We start from the raw sequence: 24,822 nt of genomic DNA, 5'->3' as shown, positions 1-24,822 counted from the left end.
GCCATATTTCTTACCACCAATGCTAGTATATTGAGTTGGCCCGAACAATTCCATATGCAATAACTCAAATGCTTTACTAGTGCTCATCCTATTTTTCTTAGGATGGGTGTTTCCAACTTGTTTGTCGGCTTGACAAGAGCTACAAAGCTTATCCTTCTCAAACACATCTTTCAAGCCTCTAACCAAGTCATGCTTGACCAATCTATTCAATCGTTTCATTCCAACATGACCAAGCCTTCTATGCCATAAGCAACCCATGCTAGATTTAGTGAATAAACATGTAGATAATTGAGCGTCACTAGCATTGAAATCAACCAAGTATAGATTCTCATATCTAAAGCCCTTGAAGATCAAGTTAAAGCCATCTACACTTATGATTTCTACATCATCTACCCCAAATATGTATTTGAATCCAAGATCACACAATTGAGCCATGGATAGCAAATTAAAGTTCAAGCTCTCTACTAGCAACACATTGGATATGCTCATGTCATTGGATATTGCAATCTTACCAAGCCCCTTGACCTTGCCTTTGCCATTGTCACCAAATGTAATACTATCATAACCATCATTGCCATTGGTGTTGATTGAGTCAAACATTCTTGCATCACCGGTCATGTGTTGAGTGCACCCACTATCAAGAACTCAATACCTTCCCCCAGCTTTGTAATTGACCTATAAAAGAAGATCAATTCTTTTTAGATACCCAAACTTGCTTGGGTCCTTGAAGGTTAGTGACCAAGCTCTTTGGCACCCAAATGACTTTCGTCTTTGAGCCCATCCATGGTGTACCAATGAACTTAGCTTTCACACATTTGAACCCTTAGTAAGCACATAGAAAGAATTAATCTTAATTGAGGATATATTGGCTTGTGACTCCTTATTTATGCACTTTTGCTCTACATGACCAACTTGCTTGCAACTAGTGCAAAACCGACCATTATTCTTCACAAAGCTAGTCTTATGAGGAGCAAAGGCCGCCTTGCCTTTCTTGGGGGTATAGCCCAATCCCTCTTTGTAGAGAGAAGCTCTTTGGTTACCCAAGCACATAAGCAAGCAGTCCTCACCACCATAGGCCTTAGCTAACGTGTGAGTGAGCTCATTAACCTTCTTGAGGGTCTCATTCTCAACCATTAGTGAGGCATTACATGTGAAACCATCACTATTAGATGAGGTGGAAGTGGAAGTGCTACAAGAAGGGTTAGTGGGAGCAACAATGGTAGGCTTATATAATGATTCATCAATTAGGTCACAAGTTAACCCTACATTATATGTCTCAACATGCTTCTTCTCATTTTGCTCATCAAGCAAAGTGGAATGAGCTTTTTCAAGCTTCTTGTGAGCCTTGCCAAGCTTCTCATGGGCTTCCTCTAGCCCCTCATGAGATGCATTGAGCTCACCAAAGGCTTGCTTAAGGGCTTTTGCATTCCCTTCTCTTAATGTCAAAGTGTTCTTTAGCATCATCTAGCATGTCAAGTAGTTCATCCTTAGTTGCTTCATTATCATCACTATCATTTTCATTATCATGTTCCTTATTGCTTCCATCATCACAAGTTTGTACCTTAGTGGCCTTAGCCATGAAGCATGATGGAGTGTCGAAGAGAGAAGGCTTCTCATTGATAACAATGCTTGCAAGTGCCTTTTTTTTGGTGGTCTTGTCATCATCACTATCATCATCATCACTTGAGGAGGCATCACTATCCCAAGTGACCATATATGAACCACTCTTCTTCTTCTTCTTGAAGGTCATCTTGTCCTTCTTCTCTTTCTTTTTCTTCTTGTCCTTCTTCTTATTCTTCTTGTCATCATCATTGTCACTATTGTATGGGTATTGAGCAACAAGATGATCTTTGCTTTCACAATTGAAGCACCTTCTTGACTCTTCCTTGTTCTTGGATGAAGACTTCTTTCTTCTAGCACAATAGCCGTCTTCATCATGAACTTGTTAAATCTCTTGACAAAGAGAGCCATCTTCTTATCATCCATCGTATCAAAGCTTAAGTCTTCATCTTCACTTGATGATTCTTGCTTTGCCTTGCCCTTGGATGATGTGGCCTTGAATGCCACACTCTTCTTCTTCTCATCCTTCTTCTCATCTTTCTTCTCCTTCTTTTCTTCCTTCTCATCATTGTCTCTATATGTATCATCGGTTATGATATCTCCTACCACTTGGTTTGGTGTCATGGTGTCCAAACCACTCCTTACTAGAATAGTGACCATTGTGCCAAATCTTGAAGGTAGGCAACTCAAGAACTTATGGGAGAAGTCCTTGTCCTCCACCTTTTCTCCAAGTGCTTTGAGATCATTGACAAGCACTTGAAGCCTATGGAATATCTCTGGCACACTCTCATTCTCCTTCATCTTGAAACTAGCAAACTTCTCCTTGAGGATATATGCCTTGGCACCCTTCACTGCTTGAGTGCACTCAAATGACTCCTCCTCTTCCAAGCCTCATAAGCCATCTCAATGTTCTTGATTTGCTCAAATGTTCTCTCATCAATAGCATTATGAATGGCACTAAGAGCAATATCGTTGTTTTGGAGAAGTACTTCTTCGGTGGCGGTGGGATTCTCTAGATCTTCTATCTCAATCTTGGTCTTCACCACTTTCCAAACCTTCCTATTGATTAACTTGATATATGTTGTCATCTTAGCCTTCCAATAGGGATAGTTTGAGCCATCAAATTGGGGTGGCTTCTTGGTGCTGTTGATTTGAGCCATTTTGACACCAAAGGTTATTAAGTCTCAAATCACAGTGACCATGGTTCCGATACCACTTGTAAGGTCCTAATGGCTAGAGGGGGTGTATAGCATAATAAAAATTTCTACAACAACACTTAGCAAGCCGGTTAGACAAATATGAGGCAAAACAAGTGTTACGCTAGCCTACTAAAAATGCAAGCCACCTACCACAATTCTAGTTTCTATAGTCTCTATCCACACAATGGCTATGTCACTACACTAAGTTAGTGTGCTCTTAAAGGCTAACTAAAGAGCCACACTAACCAAACTAACAAGCTCTCACGACTAGCTACACTAAAGAGCTCGATAACTAGTTTGCGGTAATGTAAAGAGAGAGAGCAAGATGGTTAAACCACTGAGTCGAGGAATGAACCAATCAATCACAAGAATAAATACCAATGAAGACCAATCACCATGGAATCAAATGATGACACAATGATTTTTTACCGAGGTTCACTTGCTTGCCGACAAGCTAGTCCTCGTTGTGACAATTCACTCACTTAGAGGTTCACATGCTAATTGGCATCACACATCAAACCCTCAATAGGGTGCCTCACAACCAACACAAGATGAGGATCACACAAGCCATGAGTAATTTACTAGAGTACCTTTTGGCTCTCCGCCGGGGAAAGGTCAAGAACCCCTCACAATCACCACGATCAGAGCCAGAGACAATCACCAACCTCTGATCGACGATCCTCACTGCTCCAAGCCATCTAGGTGGCAGCAACCACCAAGAGTAACAAGCCAAACCCACAACGAAACATGAATACCAAGTGCCTCTAGATGCAAACACTCAAGCAATGTACTTGGATTCTCTCCCAATCTTAAAAAGATGATGCATCAAAGATGGAGATAAGTGGGAAGGCTTTGGCAAAGCTTACAAGGTTGCTATGTCAATGCAAATGTCCAAGATAGTGAGCTTGAGCCGGTCATGGGGCTTAAATAGAGAGCACCCACGAATAGAGCCATTGGCTCCTCTGTCTAGTGAAACACGGGCTAACCAGATGCGCCTGTTAGGTTGACCGGACGCAAGACCCCAGCATCTGGTCGCCCGATGCTCGCCATGTGTCATCAGCCTCAAATGTTGATCACCCGATCTTAATGGCTAGTCTGCTTCATGCCACGTGTTAAGTTACGACCGGATGCACTGCTCAAAATGATCGGACGCTCCATCACTGGAGTCCAGTCGTTTCCAGTAAGGTTCCATAGAGGCAAAATCTTGACCGGACACGCTGGTGCGTCCGCTCCTCCTCCTCTTCTTTGTGTGCCGCCACATCAGCAGGACCGGACACTGAATAGTGTTCAGCCAGAGTCCGGTCACCTGCGTCCAGTCTCAGGCCGAGAGAAGCCCGAGCACACCACTGATTTTATAAATGACCGGATGCTGCTCCCCCGAGTCCGATCACCACATGATCGGTGTCCGATCACTGTTTTTCAGTGACTATCACCTCCTTTACTTCACCAACTTCTCCACCCTTGCTCAAATGTGCCAACCACCAAGTGTATCACCTTGTGCACATGTGTTAGCATATTTTCACAAATGTTTTCATGGGTGTTAGCACTCCACTAGATCCTAAATGCATATGCAATGAGTTAGAGCATATAGTGGCACTTTGATAACCGCATTTTGATACGAGTTTCACCCCTCTTAATAGTATGGCTATCGATCCTAAATGTGATAGCACTCGCTAAGTGTCTCGATCACTAAACCGAAAAGCTCGTATCAATTTCACCTTTGCCTTGAGCTTTTTATTTTTCTCTTTCTTCTTTTCTAAGTCCAAGCACTTGATCATCACCATGGCATCACCATCATCATGATCTTCACCGTTGCTTCACCACTTGGAATAATGCTACCTATCTCATGACCACTTAGATGAGCTAGGTTAGCACTTAGGGTTTCATCAATTCACCAAAACCAAACTAGAGCTTTCAGCCCATCGCCGTGTGCCCGTCCTCCCTCACTCCATCTCCATCTCCCCTATCTCGTTGCCTCCATTACTGCCACCGCCGTGCCTCCATCTCCCTACTGCCGCGTGCCGCCCGTCCTCATCGCCGCCCCTCCATCTCTCCGCACTGTCTTGAGCCGTGAAGGACATTGCTGTGCTGCCCATCGTCGTCCTCCAGAAGGGGGGATTACCGCCAGCCAGCCATTATCGCCGCCCTCCAGAAGTAGGCCACTACCGGTCGGCCATTGCCGCCAGCGGCCATCTCCTTTCCATCGGTGGATTGTGGTGACCCATAATCTTTGTCAAGGTAATGCTCTTCTGCATCTCTGTCAATTTTTTTGCTAGGGTTAGGATTAAAATTTAGTTTGACTGGATAGAGATTTATATAATTAGTTAGCAAAGATATTTAGTGAAGTTAGTAAATATAAGTTATGTATAGTTTTGCAGTTAGCTAGATATGTATAGTTTGTAAAGTTACTTAGTATAGTAAGTATAGGTATTAATACTAATGTGTTTAGTGTAGTTAGTTAGTATAGTTAGTTAGAATTGTTGGTATAGGTATTAATATTAGATTAGTTAGTATAGTTAGTTGGTATAGGTGTAGTCAGTTAGTTAGTACGCACGATGATTTTGATGACCTGATGAAGTTTCTAAAATGCTTTTGTAGATGGATTGTTGTGTTAGAGTTTTCTACGGAGGAAGTGTTAGGAGAGAAGATGATATGTTTGAGGATAAGAAAGAAGAATTTGAATGGTTTGATGAACCTCCTAACATCAGCGATCTTTGTGGCCGTTTGAATGGAAAGTTTGGTGGTGATTATACACTAAAGGGGAGGTTTGACTAATGGAAACAGGGATCTCGATCTTCCAGCAGGTAGTGATAACTATTGTTATGGCAGAGAATGACACACCGATCCGGCTTCAGATCGAAAGATTGAACCCTGCAATCTTAGCACCACAACTCCTCTGGTTATCAACCGAGACACGGATCCGGTTGACCTCGCCAAGAAGGCTAATCCCTGCCTGCGCAATGAAGAACACAAGCAAGAACAAGAAAGAAAGCAACTAAATTGCAGATGATTGATTAATCTCACGAAGTTGGGGTCTCACAAATCAATGAACGGCGAAACTATTCTTGATAGATTAATCTAAGCAAAACCTAAAAACCTAATGACAGCGGCGACGTATGATTATAAAGGTCTTAGGGTCATCGCCTACCCTGGACGTGCGCCCTAATGGGCCCAAACATGATACACGGTCCAACGGACCAAAAGACGGTGCTGCAGCACCCTAGCAGATTCTGGACGCTGACTTGTTTCAACGATTCCTATTGATTCTGATGGTCTTTTGATGTGAGACCACTTGGATTGGCTTCCTTATCAAATTATCTTTCCAACCATATGTGGATCGTCGAAAACGGAGTTTGGATGCATCCTGCGTGACTAGTTTAAGGCAGACTAGTCCTGGAGGCTGAGGCAGACTCGAAATCATGTTGGACTGGGCCTCCGGTTTCTGTTGAACGTCCTTGCTGGTCATCAACGCCTCCACCTCTTCCTCTAAGTCCCTCATGACCCTCTCCAATGTTCCTAAGCAAGATAACATTATTAGGTAGTAGTCTATTCTCAAAAGTATGAAAATGATCGCTTAAGAACGAGCTCACCTCTAAATTGAGTTGACGCATTCGAGCCCGGGTCATTGGACCTTGCATGACGGTTGGAGGATCAGCGGGTACATCCAAAGGAGTGATGTCCTCATCATTGACCATGGACGGTGGCACGGCAAACCCATGCTGGACGCTGGCTAGACTCCCTTCTGAGCGCATAAGCAGCAGCAAGATTTTGATGCATATAATTTAGGGGATTTTGAAAGATCGCAATGGTGAGAACAACTTTTTATTTATCTTGTTTTTTTTAAACAGAGCATAGACATGACACAAGGTCATTAGTGATTGGTACAGTCTTCTAGATAATATTTGGACAAGAAGGGCACCAAACTAAGACCCAAAAGTAATACCCGAATGTGTGACAATGACAAAAGCAAAAGCATTATATACCGAGAACGTAACAAATACATGCAAATTGCAGTATTGTAATACATTTTTTTGTGGTGAAAGTTTTATGACATAACACAATGTCTGTTACAAAAATTAAATAGTGTTTATTACATGGGTGCAATACATAAATAGTTCAAATGAAACACAATGCAGCACCGAGAAAGTTCTACTACAATACAAATACCAAATCTAAAGCATTGAACTAGCACACTTGTACCAATCCTCTATCACACCTCTACCAATCCTCAGTCTGAAACATACTGAGTAAGCAACTCGCCGTCCGAGTACCAGTCCTCTACCACTACCTCATTATTGTGGCTCGGCTCACCTGCATTGCAATGATCTGCATATTGCCTGTAGTAAGCTGCCTCCGCTTCACCTACAGCCTCTACGGCCTGAGTCAAGAACACGTCCTCCTCCATCTAGCTCATGTAGCTAGGCTCACTTGCATTGCCTTGATCTATCTGTCGTCTATAGTAAACTGCCTCCGCTTCATCTGCGGCCTCTGCGGCCTGAGAGAAGAACGCGTCCTCCTCCACCTGCAAGCCCACATCTGCTTGAACAATAAGCTCGCTAAGTCTGCCAGTGTCTTCCTTAGTCTCCTTCGCCTGCAAGCCCGCCTCTACTAGAGCGATAAGATCGCTCAACCTGGCAGTGTTGTCCTCATCCTCGTCCCCATCACCGGCCAACACAATCGGAGATTGGATGGTACGACCAGCTCGCGTTATGTGCTCATCTAACTTCTTTTCCTCATACCTTGCACGGGCCACCTCTGCGGCATGGTCCTCGCTGCATCCAATCACTTCATGTATAAAATGCAACCAGTTAGCAACACAATTATATTACATTTAAAATCAGGCAACGAAAATAAAAAGGCTTTCAAGCACTCACTGGCACACAATGCAACAACATTGTCATTCAAGACCTGCATCTGTACTCTTGTCTCCTCCCTTGCCTCCTTCCTTGCCCCCTCCTCCTCTAATTCCCTCTATCTCTCCAACCCCCATTTGTCAAGCCTAACATCGATCGGGTTACGAATACCGCGCTGTCTAGCAAACTCACGCATCTTCTTTTTGCGTTGTTTAACGAATAGGTTGACGTAGTTAGGTCCATATCCCCTCTTCCATACAATTACTTGCCTCTCCTTCAGTTCATCCAAGAACTTGGCTTGACCATCATAACATTCCCACTTGTATTTTCTAATGCTCTGTTCCAATGAAAAATTATATCATATATGTTCTAGCAAAAGAAACAAAATACGATTTCATGTTTACCACAAAAATAACCAACCTCATCATAGTCAACCATATGACCACAATAATGGCCTATTCCAAGCTCCAAAGGGACTAGACCATAGTTGGATTTAACACCACATTCGCACATGACTGGAGGTGCTTTGTAAATTACATTTCTTTCTTCTTTTCCTTTGCCTTTGGTGGCTCCGGCCATTGATTCTTAGGACCGTAGAGCCACTCATTGAAACAACACTTCGCAAATCCATAACGCTACAAGAGAATATATTAGTACACACATATAGAGATAAACATTTAAACAGATACACTTTCCACTTACTTCGTGCTTGTTCAGACATACAAACTCCAATGTATTCTCAGGGTTTATCATAGCCCAATCTCCGCATTCGCACAGAGGAGGTTCCTCGAGTCGTCTAACTGTGGCTAGGTGCTTCTCCTTAGCCGTCATTGGCGGGGGGTAGGGGGTGGAACCCACCGCTCGAAGTGCTCACGTGGATGTCTCCCTCTACATCAATCGTCGAAAAGGAGGTACCTAGGGTCAAACTTGTCTGCATCGTCGATCCACTGAAAAAAGCACCTCTCATGGGCCTACACAACAAGATCTCAACAAAATATTAGTAGTCTACTTACACAAATAAAGAAAAAAAGATAATGGAAATAATTACTTACATTAAAACGACTGCATGTGTAGAAGTAACGCACCGCTGTGTCTGGATGTCTCGATTGAAACACGTTGGATGGGAAACCACAGTCACAGTTAGGGACAGGGAGGTCAGGAGGGATGGAGGCATCTTTGCTAGACGCGTCGGGGTATAATTCTCTAGGACGACCCCGTTTTCACCAAAACTCCTCCTGATACATGTCTTGCATCTAACAAAATGGTTGTAATTTAACAAACAAAAATCAAAACATCATAAATTAATGTTAATGAGAACCATTTGCATTACAACAAAAATATATATAACCTACACTTTGGTGCAAACTCTATCTTAGATGTAAACATGCAAACTATATAAAAAACTATACTTTGGTCACAAAAAAATAAAATTTGGTACATCAACAGTGTGTCCATATATTTATTCACATATAAAAGTTGAGATGCAAACTCAAACAAGCAAAATTCACATAAAAATTGACCTTAGAATACATGGTAATTATAATTCTAACTAACCAATTAACCTTAACATTGGCAATCCTAATCCTAATCATTTAATCCAATGTTCTAACGAACTCATATTTTTCTCTGTACCCTAACTACACATTCAAATTCTTCGATCTACCGTGGAGGCCGAGGAGGAGCTTCATTACCTTGACAAGGCCGAGGAGGAAGGTGGAGAGGCGGCCGGCAAGGGAGGGAAAGTCGGCGGCCGGCCGTGGGGGAGCCGGGAGGCAATGACGCGGGCGCCGCAAGCGGCCTCACATCGAGTCGGGCAGACAGACAGAGGGAGGGAACCAGCGCCGCAACGGGTAACTAAAGCCTCGCCGCGCCATGATGCACGGTGTGTCGACCCCGCCACGTCAGCGGTCGCCGTGGCCGTTGACCGTCCCATGCCGCGCCGCCATGCATGGCGTGGCAGCGTGAATTTGCCACGCCATACAAACAAGCGCGTCCATAAGTGTTACTTTTGAAGAGAAAAATAGTGTTAGAATTAAAAATAATTTAAAAAAGTGTTAAAAATAAAAAAATCTATATATTCTTCGCTTTGTTTGATCCATTTCTGGCGCCATTGATTCGCTTCGTTCTGAGCTCTCTCTGCTGCTTGCCGTCTTGGCTTTGGCCAAACGCAGCGTACGTACGTAGCACACGTGTCCATCCACCCACAGAAGAAACGAAACCACCAGCACCAGAGCAGACGGCCGGCATGCACAGCACCGCCAACCAACCAACCAACGATTATTGGTTGCTCCAAGGTCAACTCTGCTTCACTTCACGCACGCTTCATTCATCCTCTCTCCGTCCGTCCGTCAACTCCTCGTCCCCCCCCCCCCCCATCTCTCTCTCCGTCTCGAAACACATTGTTTTCCTCTCGGCTCTTGTCCTATACTCTCTCTATCTAGAAAAAAAACATAATTATAGGAAGCGTGCTAGTCAAACTAGTTTAAGTTTCATAAAATTTATAAAAAATAATATTATCATTTAAATCTCTAAATAAATTTATTATGAAAATATATTCTTTAACTAATTTAATGATACTTATTTTTGTTTTATGAGTGTTAGTATTTTTCTATATAATTCTAGTCAAAGTTCGAATTGTTTGACTCATCGAGACGTGAGAATTGTATTTTTTTGTGGACGAAGGGAGTACACTAATAATTGTTTTTTTCTTTCCTTTTTCAAATTTCTGCACCGAATGACTAACTAAGCTCTTTTTTCCCTTCAATGTCGACAAACAGTAATACTGGATCACATCAATTCATTCAGTTCTCTGGTCGACTACACTACGCATTGCCAAATCCACCATATTGACATTTATATTCCTTTCTTGTTTCAACAAATAAAACACATTTATTTTGGAACAAATTTCAAATGCCAAAAGTACATTTAAATTAGGATGAAGGGACTACACAACGATGATGCATGTCCAGCCAATGGCGACCGTGAGTGTGATGAGGACACGGGGCAACCAAAACCACCCCATGATTGTCCTCACCCTCATGATTGTCTCCAGGTTTATCATATAATATATATACAGCTGGTACAGTATGTAATCTACTACCACCTCACACACACATTTCTTAGTTTCTTCTGTCCCATATTATATATAAATAAATATATTCGTGCATGGACGACGTTAAGCGTACCTGGACATGGACACAAACAAAATAAAATAAATGTATATAGTACGTACTACTTGGGGCACGTTTGCTTGAGTCGACTTATCGGCTAGAATCTATAGTATTTTTCTCTTACAATAAATTAGTTTCAGTCGACTTATCAGTCAATTTTAATACAAGCCGAACAGGCCGTTGGGTACTATTACTTTACCTTAAGATACTATATATACCATGTTTAATTAGTTTGGGTCTATTTAAATTTGCCGCTGGTTTCTTCTATATATAGCTTTATGTAACCGGCCGGGAATGGACAAAACGATGTCCATTGTCCTTTATGCATCTGTACAACCAATAGTTACCTTCAGATATGCCAACTGCTAAGACATAGTCATAGTACATACATACAAGCATATATATAATTACAAATAGATAAAAATCACGGCGACAACGATTTACTCTTCTATACTGCCTTCGAGAGATGAACCTCCGGCTAAGAGATCCTAAAAAAGACAGGTACATGTAAGGAATCATGTATGCATTCATGTACAACAACGTAGGACTGATTTACAAAATATATACACTAACGTTTTAGTTTTTTTTAAGACGCGTTGCTTTTAACTGGACATAATTTATATATAAGTGCATAGCAAAATGTGCTTATCTCAGAAAGCTACAACGTCTTTATTTATGACATGCTCCTAGCTAAGGGATACGAAACCGTGTGCTTAACCGACTCATTTTTTCTCCTCCCAGTACACATGGCAGTCAATGTTCACACCACTTTCCATCCAAGGATTTGCTGGGAGACAGCTGTAAATTAAAATAAGGACAGGCAAGTTCCATTTTCTTCCCCTACACAAACACGGAAGGAAAACAGGGCACACATGGAATCAACCAGCGCTAAGCTAACCCAATTAGCATTTGAAAATTGAAATACAGCTCAAGGAAACACCAGAGAATTACACCTGCCAACCACAGCCAGGCATTTAATTGTAGATAGACGGGAGGCTCCTAGAGTAGATGGGAAGGAGCGGAGGATGCATGCATTCCAGCAGAGAAACCCAAGTCATTGCCTAATGATGGTGGTGGGCGTGTAGTAATTAACCCGGTCAAATTAACATTTGAATCTACTGCTAGATCATTTTTCAAATTACAAACTTTGGAGGGAAGATGGCTGGCTGGGTGATTGATGAGTTCATTAGTGGAGGGAGTAATTAATTATATATACTGCTCACAAATACGTAGTTCAAGTGTGTGGTCCAAGTTTCTTCTGCTTTTAAAGTGTGCATGTAGCGTTGCAGGTGATTTGCGCTCCTGCCAAAAACTCTTCCTTTCAAAGCACTAGATAGAGTATTATAAAAAAAGGGACCCTGTGTATTGGTTTGTTACAATAGGGAAATTATACCCCACCTGAGTACCTGACCATATGCAAAATTGGCCAAAAAGCTAGGGCAATGTTTAGTTCCCAAAATTTTTCAAGATTCTCCGTCACATCGAATCTTTGGACATATGCATGAAGCATTAAATATAAATAAAAAATAAAACTAATTACACAGTTTAGACGAAATTCACGAGACGAATCTTTTAAGCATAATTAGACTATGATTGGACACTAATTGCCAAATAACAACGAAAGTGCTACAGTACCATTTCCCAAAAAAATTCGCCACCTAAACACTACCTAGATAGTGCCATGAATGAATGGAGAAAAGAAGGAAACAATAAAACTTTGTCAAGGTTAGGAGTACTACGACACAAGACTGCAAGAGACACAGAAGTGGTTGGCCCCACTCCAGAGAAAAGAAGGCAAAGGCAAAAATAAAAAATTGGGGGAGCATAGCTAGCAGATGGCAAGAGATGATAGGTCGGCGAACATCCCATATAATTAACCCCCTAATTTCCTCCCCCTTCCTGATTTATTATCAACCTCCCTTTCCAACACTTGCTATACATGTATATATATCTCTCTCTCTCGCCCTCGACTCTGCTCCCCCCTTCCTCTTCCTGCAGGCCGCATACGGACGCCACCAGCAGCAGCAGCGATCAAGCGTGCGCGCGATGGCCATGGAACTTCCTCTCATCCTCGGCGACGGCCCGGACGCCGCCCTCTTCTCCTCCCTCTGGTACTCCTTCCCCGACGATCTGCAGCAGCCCCCGCAAGAGGTACTCTTTCTTCTTCTTCTTTTTCTTTAGCCAACCATCAATCCCTCTCTAGATTACTCCCTGTGCCGCCGCCGCATTTCCCTGTTCTTCTTCTTGGCCGGTGGCCGGCGGCCGCCATGGGACGATGGGTCGATGTCGGTGGGGCATGGCCGCCGCAGGGGATCTCCTCACCTCCTTGCACCGCCAGCGGCCAGCGTCACATTTACTACCACTAGCTACCGTGGTCAAGGGGGGTTAGGCAGGCGGGCGGCGAATTAGGGGGGCGGGGTGCTCCGGCTCCATCCACGCACACGCCTTGACACTTGTTTACCGTGGTGGAATTCTTCTCCTCCCCTCCCAAATCTCTCTCTGTCATGGTCCTGCATGTTCGGCTCGCCTCGTGGAAAAATCACATCCTCCTCTTCCCAAACTTCTCTTTCCGTCTGCTTCGGGTTGGTTGGTTCACACTTGTTTTATTTTTTTTTCAACCAAAAGAAAAGAAGGAAAGAAAAGGCTGGGCACTGTGGCGAGATGCTGTTCAATGATGGTGTTGTTCTGCCTTGGGCCCCTGCGTGTGACTCTGATTTCAGACGCTTTTCTTTTTCTTTTTCCTCCTCCTTTTTGATTGATGCATGCCTATGCCTATTTGTTTTTTATCTAAGAAAAAGTTTTGTTTTTTAAGGAGTTTTGGTTTTTTTGGGGAGAAGAGGGTGGATTTGTGCTCCCAAGTCTCCAACGGACTTGAGTAGGTGGTTGTATGGTGCAATCATTTGCAGGAATCCAAATCATTCGCTCTCTAGATCGTGCTGCCATGTCTCTGTCCACCCATCACCTTGTGTTCCGCGACGTCTCTCTCTTGCAATTTCCAAGCCATGGAGATAGATTTGCTTATGGATTTCATATTTTCGTTTTAATTTGTTCCAATTTCGATTTTTTCTATGCCGCAAACTGCTTGTGCAAGTACAAAAAGGGAGAAAGAACTGACCTTGTTGAATCGTTTAATGGTGGTGGAGCAGAGCGTGGCGGAGCTGAAGCAGACGCTGCTGGCGACGACGCTGGAGCTGGAGGCGGCGAGGGAGGAGCTGAAGCGCAAGGAGCAGAGCATCGCCAAGCTGGCCGAGCTGGTCCGCGAGGTGGCCAAGGAGCGCGACGACGCGCGGGACCAGCTGCAGAGCCTCCGTCTCCTGGCCGCCCAGGCGGCGGCACCAGCGCCGCCGCTCGTCACTTCCAGCTTCACCGACTCCGACTGCAGCCTCGTCTCGTCCCCCGTCGACCCCTTCTTCGACCCCGTCACCTCCGCCGACAGGCGCGGCAAGCTCAGCCCCGCCACTCCCCCGGCGGCGTCATCGGCGGTGGCGCCCAAACGGCAGTGCCAGCCCGGAGGCGGCGGCGGCGGCGTCGGGTCGGCGGCCGACGCGGTGCTCGACATGCTCGCCAGCAAGAGGCCCCTGCCGCACAAGGGCCGCCTGCTGGCCGCCGTCATGGAGGCGGGGCCTCTGCTTCAGAACCTGCTCGTCGCCGGGCAACTCCCGCGGTGGCGCAACCCGCCCACGGTGCGCGCCCCAGACACGCTCCCTCTCGGCGCCGCCCGCGCCGGGTACGTCGGCGCCCCCGTGGCCGCCGCCGGCTCCGACGCCGTCACGCTGGCCTCCAGCGCCTGCATGAAGCGGCCGATGTCCATGCTCCCGCTGACGCCCATGCCGCCCGCCGCCAGCTGCTCGCCGGGCTTCATCGCCAAGCGGCAGAGGCTGCACTGACAGCCTCTGGTCGCCAGCCGACGGGGTGGGCCCACTCACCAGTGACGGCGGGATCCACCGTCTTCTATTGATGACGATGAGTGAAAATGTTTCCACAAAGCCATGGTGGTTTAGCTGCTAACTGCATAGTAGTGTTCTTGAGTCATAGAAGTAACTAAGTATAGTCAGATGCTGAATTATGATAATGTGATCCATGTGAATAGCAGGGTTTTATCACACTTGCTCGGGTTTTGTTTTTTCCTGTTCTCTTCCATTTTTCATTTTTGGGCATGTCAGTGTCGTCTTAAGGCTGTTCATAGCTTGACATGGGAGCATGATTAGAGCCAACATTTCTTCCTTTGTGGTGAGGATCTTGGTTCAGCTGGTTTCATGCCCACAGCCGATGGCTTGGCTTTGGCTTGGAGTCAACAAATTTATCTATGTATCTATATATCTATCCTTTACTGCAGCTTGTTCTTGAAATGTTCTCTGCAAATCAATATCTGGGTGTTAATGTTACCAGATATACATCTACGATGATACACTTGTCCAATGTTCCAAACAAAAGTAAATGTGCATGGCAGTTGGATAAACAAGGACTCGTTTAGTTTCTCCCCTAAAATTTAGTCCCTATCACATCGGATGTTTGGACACATGCATGGAGTATTAAATATAGACTAAAAAATAATTAATTGTACAGATTGCGACTACTTTGTGAGACGAATTTTTTAAGCCTAATTAGTCCATGATTTGACAATGTGATGCTACATTAAACATGTGCTAATGTCGAATTAATTAGGCTTAATAAATTCTATCTCACGGATTATTGAGGACCGTGTAATTTCACCGGCATTTGTTTAGCAAATACTCCTCTTACACTAGAAATATAGTGCCATGGCAGGTGCCAAAGTTTGGTTGAAGTGTTCCATTGACAAAGAAAGAATATTCTAGTATCAGAAGAGACAAGTGTTTACCCTTTGCTAAAGCTTGTCCTCGAGACACGAAACTTGTTCTCGCCTCGTTAAATTATCTATGTAAATTGGGCAGAATATGGGTGACGAACCGCGGCGCCGGATTTAGGACGCGTTGAGCGGCTAAATGCATTGCATATCCCAACATACCTTTTCAACACCAAGAACTCCCTCCAAGGAACCCACAATCCTTGACCATTTCAATTCTTTTTTAGAGAGCCTCCCCTAACTGCTGTCTTATACTACTTAATCTCGGTAGATTAGACTGCTAAAGCTAGGTCTCACATGAGCAGATGGAAGACGGTTCTTGTTTCCTACTCATCATATGCAAACAAATCCAAATGCTAGTAAACAAAACTTCAGCAAGTACGTTTTCAGATTTCCAAGCTAAAACTCACAGCATGTTGTGGAACAGAATACTGGTAACCTCAGACAGAGCACATACGACTATACAAATACTACGAGGAAGGAATGGAGATACGGTAGCTCAATTCACAAGGTACCTGTAGTTACACAGCAATTTTCTTCTTCCCTGAAACAAATAAGCACCTACCATTTCATTACAGAGCCAAACTTAACTCTTTTTGTTGAGCACATAGACCATGAGCTTTGTATCATAAAAAAAAGCTGTATGAACATAAAGGGAATCTACTTACAAGTTATCATGTCGCCACTAAATGATGTTTTCTGCATTAACCTTTTACGGAGTCTCCAAAGTAATCATCTGCATGCCTGCACCTGCAGCAACTGAAGAACAATCATGCCAAGGCAACATCAGGAAGAGCATGCTGCTCCTGCTAGTACGGGCTGATGAGTGGAGTGCAAATAAGGCTTTGCTTGTATTGATTACATAGTTTTCATCAACTCCAGTGCCATTTGCACGAGGGATGCAAACAATATAGCATACTTGTTGGTAGTGCTTGAGGAGGCCAAGTAGGCAAGAAGCAAATACTGTACAGCTAGACTAGTGAAGCTGCAGGACTCCCTGAATATGACTAATCCTATCTATTCCGTGGAGTTTGCAAACGGCTAACCAGCCAAGCTTTGTGAGTTTTGACATAATTAGCCACCAAACAATAGAGCTTTGATCAAAATCATCTCAGAAGAGGCTGGTTTTCACCTTTCCAGGCCACCGGTCACTTGTTTGTTTGTCAAAAGAATGAGAGGAACGATTGTATGTTCTCGTCATGCCCGAAGCATTAACAAGTGCCAGTGTATATTTACACCAATGTAAGTATATAAAACACTCTGGGAAACCACTGCTAACTGATTTCACAGGATAAATCGTGCATCCTAAGTAGAAATGCTGGCTGCATTCCGTGGAAGATGCATATCTGATCGCAGTGTTGGTAATGTTGGAGGGCAGGTAGAAAAATGTTGAAGAGTTGGCCCATATGATACGAGGCAATGTGATTCCTTCCTAATCAGTTCTCAATGGACACACTACGCACCTTTTCTCTGCTGATGCTTGAACCAACCAAAGACGCTTGCGGCAGCAATGGTGGTAACAGGACAACTAGAGCAGAAGTGAACATCAGTATCTGTAATTCAGCATCCTAAAATCCTAATATGATGGTTGTCTTTAAGGAACATTTTTTTAATAAGCATGGCTTGCCGCCTCCTTTGTGGTAAATGATGCAGCAGTACAAGCCTAACAGATCATGTTTCAACTATGGTCAGATATGATGATACTGATGAAATTGTGTGTGTGTGTGTGTGTGTGTGTGTGTGTGTGTGTGTGTGTGTGTGTGTGTGTATACAGACGCGAAGACAGTGAACCCACTGATGCAGAATGAGGGAATGTATGCTAAGATTGTGAACAAGTAAATTCTATTGTAAGTAAATCTCTAAACTTCATCAAGGACATTCATCTCCATATACCTCAACACGTCGCTGATCTGTCTGAATCAGCAGAAGCATTTCCAATCTGCACACATGTTGTTTCGACAAGGCACAGAACACTAGCTCATCTGCACATGGAAGAGCCTCTCAGAGGATTTTGTTTTTGCAATCATGTACGCTGAATGTAAAAGGATTCAAAAGTACTGGAGAGATCAGGAACTGCAGGTTCAGCTTTGTTGATGCATAGCTGCAGAATTTCGGGTTTCAGTGTTTGTAGCATTATTACTGATCTCAAACTCTGCACGTGGCTTGTACCAACATGTGACGAACGCTGACAATCTCACACTGCGAGGCACAAGGAGTCGTTCAGTTGAACACGCAAGCAAGAACGGAATGGAGATGGATTCGCATCACCTCACCTCACCGCGCCTAGCTCCTCTGCTCTGCTCCGGGCCACAGGCCCACAGCCAGCCGCGCTCGCCTCGTCCTCGTCCTCGCCGTCGTCAGGGCACGCGTCCAGCCCCGCCCGCTCCTCGATCTCTCCAGCGCGGCGGTGAGTTCGCCGCCCGGCCGCCGTAGGGTACGTAGGTAGGGTTAACGCGAACAAACCAGGCGGCCAGCGTCGGAGGGGAAGGCGGTTTCCGCCCCGCCGCTGTCAGGATGTGGGCCCTCCTTGTCAGCTATGCGGGAGGGCCCGAGACTTCTCGGCCTTCAAATACTCGCGCCTTCCCGGTGCGGACCAACTGCCAGAGGACCCCTGTCTCTGACGTGGCGTAACGGTGACTTAGTAACAGACATGTGGGCCCCCAGGAGCCGGGCCGGTGGGCCCTGACGAACTCGCCCTCCCCTGCTCCGCGCGGCGAGGAACAGGAACCCACGACACGAGCCCGAGGAATTCTCGCCACCCCTGACGCGATCGACCATCCATGGACGTGTTCAACGGGGTGCGGTTCGTGCGGCTGCGGTGCTGCGCGCGGCGCGGCAAGTACCTGGCGGCCGACGCCGACGGGTCGAGCGTGTGCCTGACGGGGCAGCACGGCGTGCACAACGCCGTGTGGGCGGTGAACCACGCGGCGGGGCCCGACGGCGGGCCCTGCGTGCTCCTCCGCGGCGCCTACGGCCGGTACCTGCTGGCCACCAGCGTGCAGGCCGGCACGGGGCCCTCCCACGGCGTGGTCACCGCGCAGGACGGGCTCGGCGGCGCCCCTCCGCTGCCTGGGATGCTGTGGCAGGCCATCCCGCGGTGGACCACCTTCGTCATCCGCAGCAGCACGGGAAGGTACCTCCGCGCCAACGGCCGGTACCTCCGGTGGCGCAGGGCCGTCACCTCCGCCGGAGACAATGGCAGCACCATGATGCAGTGGGACATCGAGAACGTGCCCATTCGGATGACCCGCCCCTGCATTCTTGATCCCACCTACCAGTTACGTACGTACGGATCGCTTCCTGTCCTTCTCAATCGGAAGATGATCGTGTGTGCAATGCGATGCGATGAACAGCTGACGCATGCACGGCGGCAGCCGCTGACGGACAGCGAGGTGGCGCGGCAGATCCGGTACGTGCGCGGCGAGACGGACGGGAGCGTGAACGAGGGAGCGTGGAGGTCGATGCAGCTCAACACCCACAACCTGATGCAGCTGCGGCTCACCCTCGTCGACCTGCCCATCGGCAACGACCGTATCGACATCGTCATCCTCAACCACGGCACACCAGGTGGGTGAGGTTCACTTTCAGCTCACAATTCTCAGATCAGATCAGGCAATTACATGACAATGAAAGTTCTTCGCATCCCGGCGCTTTCTGCCAATTACATGACAAAATTAAAGGTCGCGCTAAGTTGTAGTTGTAGTCCTACATTTTTGTGCAAACAGTATTTCATAAGCTCCATGTTTCATTGCCAAATGCTTTCTGTTAAGTTGGGTTAGTTAACAGAGGTAATGCAAATGATTCATAATCTGAATCTGTCGTTGTCCTTTTAAGCACTTGATACAGATTGTGCAAATGTTTCAGTCATTCAGAAGCGGTACCAAATGCTGATGTTACTATTCACTGTTCCCCAATGATTTCAGCGGACAATGATTTGCGGTACCCAGATTTGCATGCTCCAAGAGTTTTAGATAGCAGCAACGTCTCTGACAAATGAACAGCCAATCTGAACACATCTTACAGAGGTGACATCCCGGGGACTCTTTTTCAGTTCTCTTGGAGCGCTTGAATAAGAGCAGAAGAGTAGCTCAGTTCTCTCACATAAATTTCCAATAGATGTTCTGACCTCAGTTCTACTCATGGCCCATGGGAGCCTATTTTTTCCAAAAACCAGGATGGTTAGTTTTGCTATGGTTTTGACAACGATCTGCACATCTTACTGAAACTAGTCACTGAACATATTCATTGAACAGGCAGTACATGTTTTTGACAGAGAATGTTGGCTTGAAAGACTGAAAGTAAACCTTCCTCGCAAAGTGATTCTTCTGCTGCTGATATGTTGACCTACATCGAGTGATCTGTAAAAGTATAATTTTAAGTTCTAACAGACATCTTAGTGAAAAATGCGAAACAGTAACTGGTGTTTTTCAGTACTTTGGATAAAGTGCTTTATTGTAGTGTTTTTCAGTAAACTCAGTACTTTTTTTCCTATGTATATTCTGCTGGTACAAATTAACATGATTCCTTAGTAAAGATCTGCAATGGCTTCTATAAGAACCTGTATATTACTGTGATTTTGCATATGATCTGTTATTTGCATTGCATTGGAAAGGTTTCTTTCAAAAGAGAAGTTTGGGGAGTGTTTCTTATAGGCAATGTGATTTTATAGACTCCTGCGAGAAAGTTTTTTATTTATTTAGCAGAGCAATTCAGAGTGCACATTCATAGTAGTATCTCGAGGTACAGGCGTACAGCACACCATAGAATGTCCACAGTACATCGTAAAGTACATTGAACATTGGAGATTTCATTCAACAGAAAGCGTTAGTGATATTTTTCTTTGATTGAAGTAACGATTGTAATGCATACTGAATATTTTTCGCGGGCAAAAATCAAGCCAAAGCAAAGATTAGAGCTTAAAGATGCACCCAATAACATATCAAACTGGAAGGCAGTAGTACTTAAATAACCAAGCTAAGTGCATACGAGCACTTTTTAGATTCATAGTGCATACGAGCATGAGCATGACAAATCTGAAACTGACAGACGCAGCCAGGACTGAAACTGAAACACGATACAGCGATAAAACGATAACAAGCAGACATGGCATTTCCGGAAACTGAAGCAGCAGCACTAATAAAGCTTCGTTCGTCTCATGGCAAGACGACAAGCATCGGCAGTTGAGCATCGATCGATCACTTCTTCCTCGTCAGGAAGACATCCGAGAGCACCGTGTCCGAACGCAGCACGGCCTTGAGAAGAGCCAGCCCCTGACGGCCAATTCAAAAAAAAAAACGCGCGTTAATTACAATTGACAGACACAGGCGCCAATCCAGTCCAAGAACGAACCTCGTCGGTGCCGACGGTGACAAACTTCTCAGCGAGCTCGACGTCCTTGCCGGCGGTGAACTTGTTGATAAGCGTGATACTAGATATCGCCGACATGGGCGTGACCTCGAGCCCGTCGGTGACCATGTACGTCACAACCCCCTTGACGTACCCTCCTCTTCCCCCCTCGTCGTCGCCCGCCGCCGACGAGGAAGCAGCAGAGTCGTACGGCAGGACGAAGGCGACCTCGGTGGCCATAGGCAGCTTGCACTGCGGGCACGTGGCGTTGGCCTCGGCGGCGGCGGTGGCGCAGTACCCGGCGCAGGTGTAGAGCCGGAACCTGCCGAGCGGGGACTCGCCGTCGCCGTCGCCGCCGCGGCTACCGCGCAGCAGGAGCAGCTCGCGGGCGTCCGGGTGCAGCACCTTGGGCTGCAGCAGGTCGGAGCGGTCCGTCCCGGGCTGCAGGTACGACGCGCCCATCCGGTCCACGCTCTCGTACAGCCGACCCACGCTGCCGTGCATGGTGCCCGCGGAGACGAGCTTGGCGACGGCGCCGATGGGGAGGGTGAGCAGGCTGAACACGAAGTCCACGAACTCCTTGCCCGCCTCCGCGAACAGCACCTTCTTCGCCTTGTTGTCGATCAGGAGCTTGAGAGAGATCTTGGAGGAGGCCATGGATAGATGGGTCGACCGATTGGTCGGTCTCGGGAGGGAATGAATCGGGGTATGGTGTTGATGGCTTGGCGACCGGCGAGGAGAACGAGACGGTGGTGGCGTCGAGTGCGCGCGTTTGTTTGGTTTTATAGCCGCGGGAACTGATGAAGATGAATCGTTTGAGCTGGTGGGATCGAAATCGAGTTGCAGGAGTCTCCTTGGCTTCTGACGGTGGAGAAATCAAGACGATGTGTGGGGAAACAATGTGGCAGCCAGCCAGCCACCCGTGTTTAATCCGTACAAATCTACCTTGAATAATGTTTTTCGCTCGCAACGAACCGGTCTATAAATCAGCAAAGCCAATTTAATATCAGCCGAACAAAGCGTAAGGTGAACTTTCCATCTTCTCAACACTAGTGCAAGTTCGAATTGAAGGAAGAGTTATCACCAGTTCACCACTATCTTCTTGTTTTCTTTCCTGTGCGTGGGATCGAGGTAAATGTGCCTTGGTGCTGCTGATGCAAAGCTCCTAGCAGCCTACACGTGGAACATTTGAGAAGACCAATACTGTATGACTAGTTAATCCATACTTATTTATCTATCTTCTCAATTCCTTTCCTTTGCTCTATCCAAATGATTTTGCACATGCATTCCTTTGTATCCTCAATCCTCTGTTTTGCAAATGAATTCCTACAAAAATCCTATGTTTTTCCTATTCCTTTATTTGATCATTCATGTGTTCTAAAGGGGGGGCCTCAACACTAGCAGCAGGGGGCATTGTGCTGAGCATGACGGAGAAAAAAAAGATGTAACGCTGGCACAGGCATGGTGGAATAACTATTTTTTTGATGAAAATAAACGCTAATGAAGCCATGGTCACAAAAGAGAAGCAACTGATTTTAGAGCAGCGCATGGGAGTTAAAATGGACGATAAATCAAACCGAAAGAGAGGTATGGTCTCTAACTCTCTACTCCGTATAAGACAACGTGGCATTTTGACTTAGCGGCTTAGCGTTGACGTGGACCTGTCGTATTTAGCCTAGTAACTAAACTTAGGACCTATACCTATTTGGCAGACCTCCACCATCAGCTCCTGAAACTCTCACGGAGGATTGGTGTAGGATGAAAGTAAGAGCTTGGATCCCCTTCTCTAAAGTTTAGAGCTCTAAAAACTTTAAATAACTTTAGCTCGTTTTTAATGTCTAAAGCTCTAACGTGAGGTGGGATAAAGTTTAGGCCTAACTTTAAACCATCTGTTTGAAGACTTTAGCTCTAAAGTTTAGAGGTCAAGAGTTTAGGTCAGGGGATCCAAACAGGCCCTAAACAGTAGCTTCATCCGGCTCCAACCCACACCCACGGACCCCATATGCGTAGATGTCACATTTACCTCCAACTGGCGGTGGGGAAGAGTGCGGGTCACCGGGGCATGGCTGCCAAGGCACACAGCCCTTTTTTTAAGAGGGCGCGCGAGCCGCCGACCGTGACCGTGACCCACCAATAAGACGGCGCGTGCCGAAAACTTAAAGTCTTCATTCGCCATGTATATACTCCTTTCGTCCACAAAAGATTGCAACTATGATATCCATGTCGATCAATCTAGCTTAAATTTGACTAAGTTTATAGTCAATAGTATTAGTATTTAGGCAAAATTTGCTATAGGACAATGAAAAGTGACCCATCTTTGCTAGCGGACATATAAAATGGAGCAGTTTGCTGGTGAACACTCTCGTTGTTGTCAAATTTGCTTCTGGACACCGTGGCCAATAAAATATTAATTTCTTGCTCTCGAGGAGAGAGAATGGTGGTGAAATATCCTTTTGCCCTTGGCTCTTTCTTCTTCCTCCCTCCCTTCGCTGGTCCCCATCTGCCCGGGCTGTCATAGTCGAGCTCTCTCCTGCAGATCGGGCGTGACTCCCCTCCCCTCCCCACTCCACTGGTTGTGGCGGTGCCATCCCTTGGCGATCGTGGCACGACCAGCTCGTGATGGCCGGTGTGTATGATCCAGAACATGCTGGTTGAATTAAGTTGAATACCAACAATTTGTTTCTTTGAAACAAGTGTTGCAGTTCCAAATGAAAGGTTGTTTGGACAACGTGGCATTTTGACTTAGCGGTTAGCGTTGACGTGGACCTGTCGTATTTAGCCTAGGCCTTGTTTAGTTGGCGAATTTTTTTGGGAAATGGTACTGTAGCACTTTTGTTGTTATTTGACAATTAGTGTCCAATCATAGTCTAATTAGATTTAAAAGATTCGTCTCGTGAATTTCATCTAAACTGTGTAATTAGTTTTATTTTTTATTTATATTTAATGTTTCATGCATGCGTCCAAAGATTCGATGTGACGGAGAATCTTGAAAAATTTTGCAAAATTTTGGGAACTAAACACTACCCTAGTGACTAAACTTGGCACCTATACCTATTTGGCAGACCTCCACCATCAGCTCCTCAAATTCTCACAGAGGATCGGTGTAGGATGAAAGTGTAACACCCTAGGTGTTTGGCTTCCACAAAAGTGCATTTCATTTCATAAACATGTGCATCATCTATCTCATCATGCCATTGTCACTGAAACATACATATGCAACATTCGCAATTCTGTTTGCTTCATACTTGATTTGCTTGTGAATGGTAGTAGTGCAACATGTGAATGCAACATGAGTCTCTCATACCTTGAAACATGGCAACATGGTAGGAATGTGGCAAGTTAAAATTGCAACAAAAGTAATGAAACATGTGAAACATGGAATTGCAACATTTGAGTGAATTGCTTGTTTTGTTGCTTCATCACATGTGATCATTAGAAATTGGTATAGCACTTGTGTAAAGTGGTTGATTATGGTCTAATACACCTTAACTACACTTAGGGTAATTGTTGGAACATTGTTCATGTGGATCAAAATGACAAAAATGTCCTCAAGTGGAGGTTTGACTTTTAATGACCCTTAGAGTGACACTGTTTGACTAATTCAAAAGTCCAACTTAGAGATCTTGCATGGCTGTGCACCCATTACCAAAGTTGTAGCTAATTTATCAAGGAACAAAAGTTGTTTTATGATCAACTCATGAAAATGTGTGGAACAGCCTCAAACATGGCCCACAAGTCATTATTGATGGTGGATTCAACACTGAAAAATATTTCTAAGTCCTAACTGCATTTTTAGTTGGATCAAGCCAACTTTGGCTTGATATAACTTCTGATCCATGGCGAATTAGATGATGGTCCTTGAAAAGAAA

General features: G+C 45.4%; 3 protein-coding genes and 1 long non-coding RNA gene across 9 annotated transcripts; 2 read left to right on the top strand and 2 right to left on the bottom strand.

The window, feature by feature from the left end:
- The first annotated feature begins 12,717 nt into the window (after positions 1–12,717).
- Positions 12,718–15,081, top strand: LOC136513327 (uncharacterized). The gene is made up of 2 exons (XM_066507316.1): positions 12,718–12,933; positions 13,929–15,081. The coding sequence occupies exons 1-2, from the start codon at positions 12,829–12,831 to the stop codon at positions 14,667–14,669; spliced, it is 846 nt and encodes a 281-aa protein (XP_066363413.1). The 5' UTR covers positions 12,718–12,828; the 3' UTR covers positions 14,670–15,081.
- On the bottom strand, positions 15,010–17,791 carry LOC136513328 (uncharacterized). Its single transcript, XR_010773338.1, has 4 exons — positions 17,501–17,791; positions 16,276–16,366; positions 16,123–16,151; positions 15,010–15,137 (listed from the first exon to the last, which is right to left on the bottom strand). It is a non-coding gene; the product is annotated as an uncharacterized lncRNA (long non-coding RNA).
- Positions 17,792–18,346: 555 nt separating this feature from the next.
- Positions 18,347–20,137, top strand: LOC136514410 (uncharacterized). Of its 6 annotated transcripts, none has more exons than XR_010773640.1 (3): positions 18,347–19,174; positions 19,531–19,785; positions 19,881–20,137. XR_010773640.1 is itself a non-coding variant. In XM_066508375.1 (3 exons), the coding sequence occupies exons 1-3, from the start codon at positions 18,388–18,390 to the stop codon at positions 19,602–19,604; spliced, it is 828 nt and encodes a 275-aa protein (XP_066364472.1). In that variant the 5' UTR covers positions 18,347–18,387; the 3' UTR covers positions 19,605–20,137. The 6 variants fall into 6 exon arrangements, 4 of the variants coding, with proteins under 4 accessions (XP_066364472.1, XP_066364473.1, XP_066364471.1 ...); XR_010773639.1 differs by having other exon boundaries at positions 19,861–20,137; XM_066508375.1 differs by having other exon boundaries at positions 18,347–18,889; positions 18,982–19,174; positions 19,472–20,137.
- Positions 20,138–20,802: 665 nt separating this feature from the next.
- Positions 20,803–21,610, bottom strand: LOC136511917 (uncharacterized). Its single transcript, XM_066505942.1, has 2 exons — positions 20,957–21,610; positions 20,803–20,877 (listed from the first exon to the last, which is right to left on the bottom strand). Exons 1-2 carry the CDS (start codon positions 21,608–21,610, stop codon positions 20,803–20,805), a joined length of 729 nt encoding a protein of 242 aa, XP_066362039.1.
- Between the last annotated feature and the right edge of the window lie 3,212 nt (positions 21,611–24,822).

This window comes from Miscanthus floridulus, chromosome 16 (genome assembly GCF_019320115.1).
Source record: "Miscanthus floridulus cultivar M001 chromosome 16, ASM1932011v1, whole genome shotgun sequence".
In the NCBI taxonomy this organism is placed as follows: Eukaryota; Viridiplantae; Streptophyta; class Magnoliopsida; order Poales; family Poaceae; genus Miscanthus; species Miscanthus floridulus.
The sequence above is the reverse complement of the archived record's forward strand: the minus strand, read 5'-3'. Positions and strand labels throughout refer to the sequence as shown.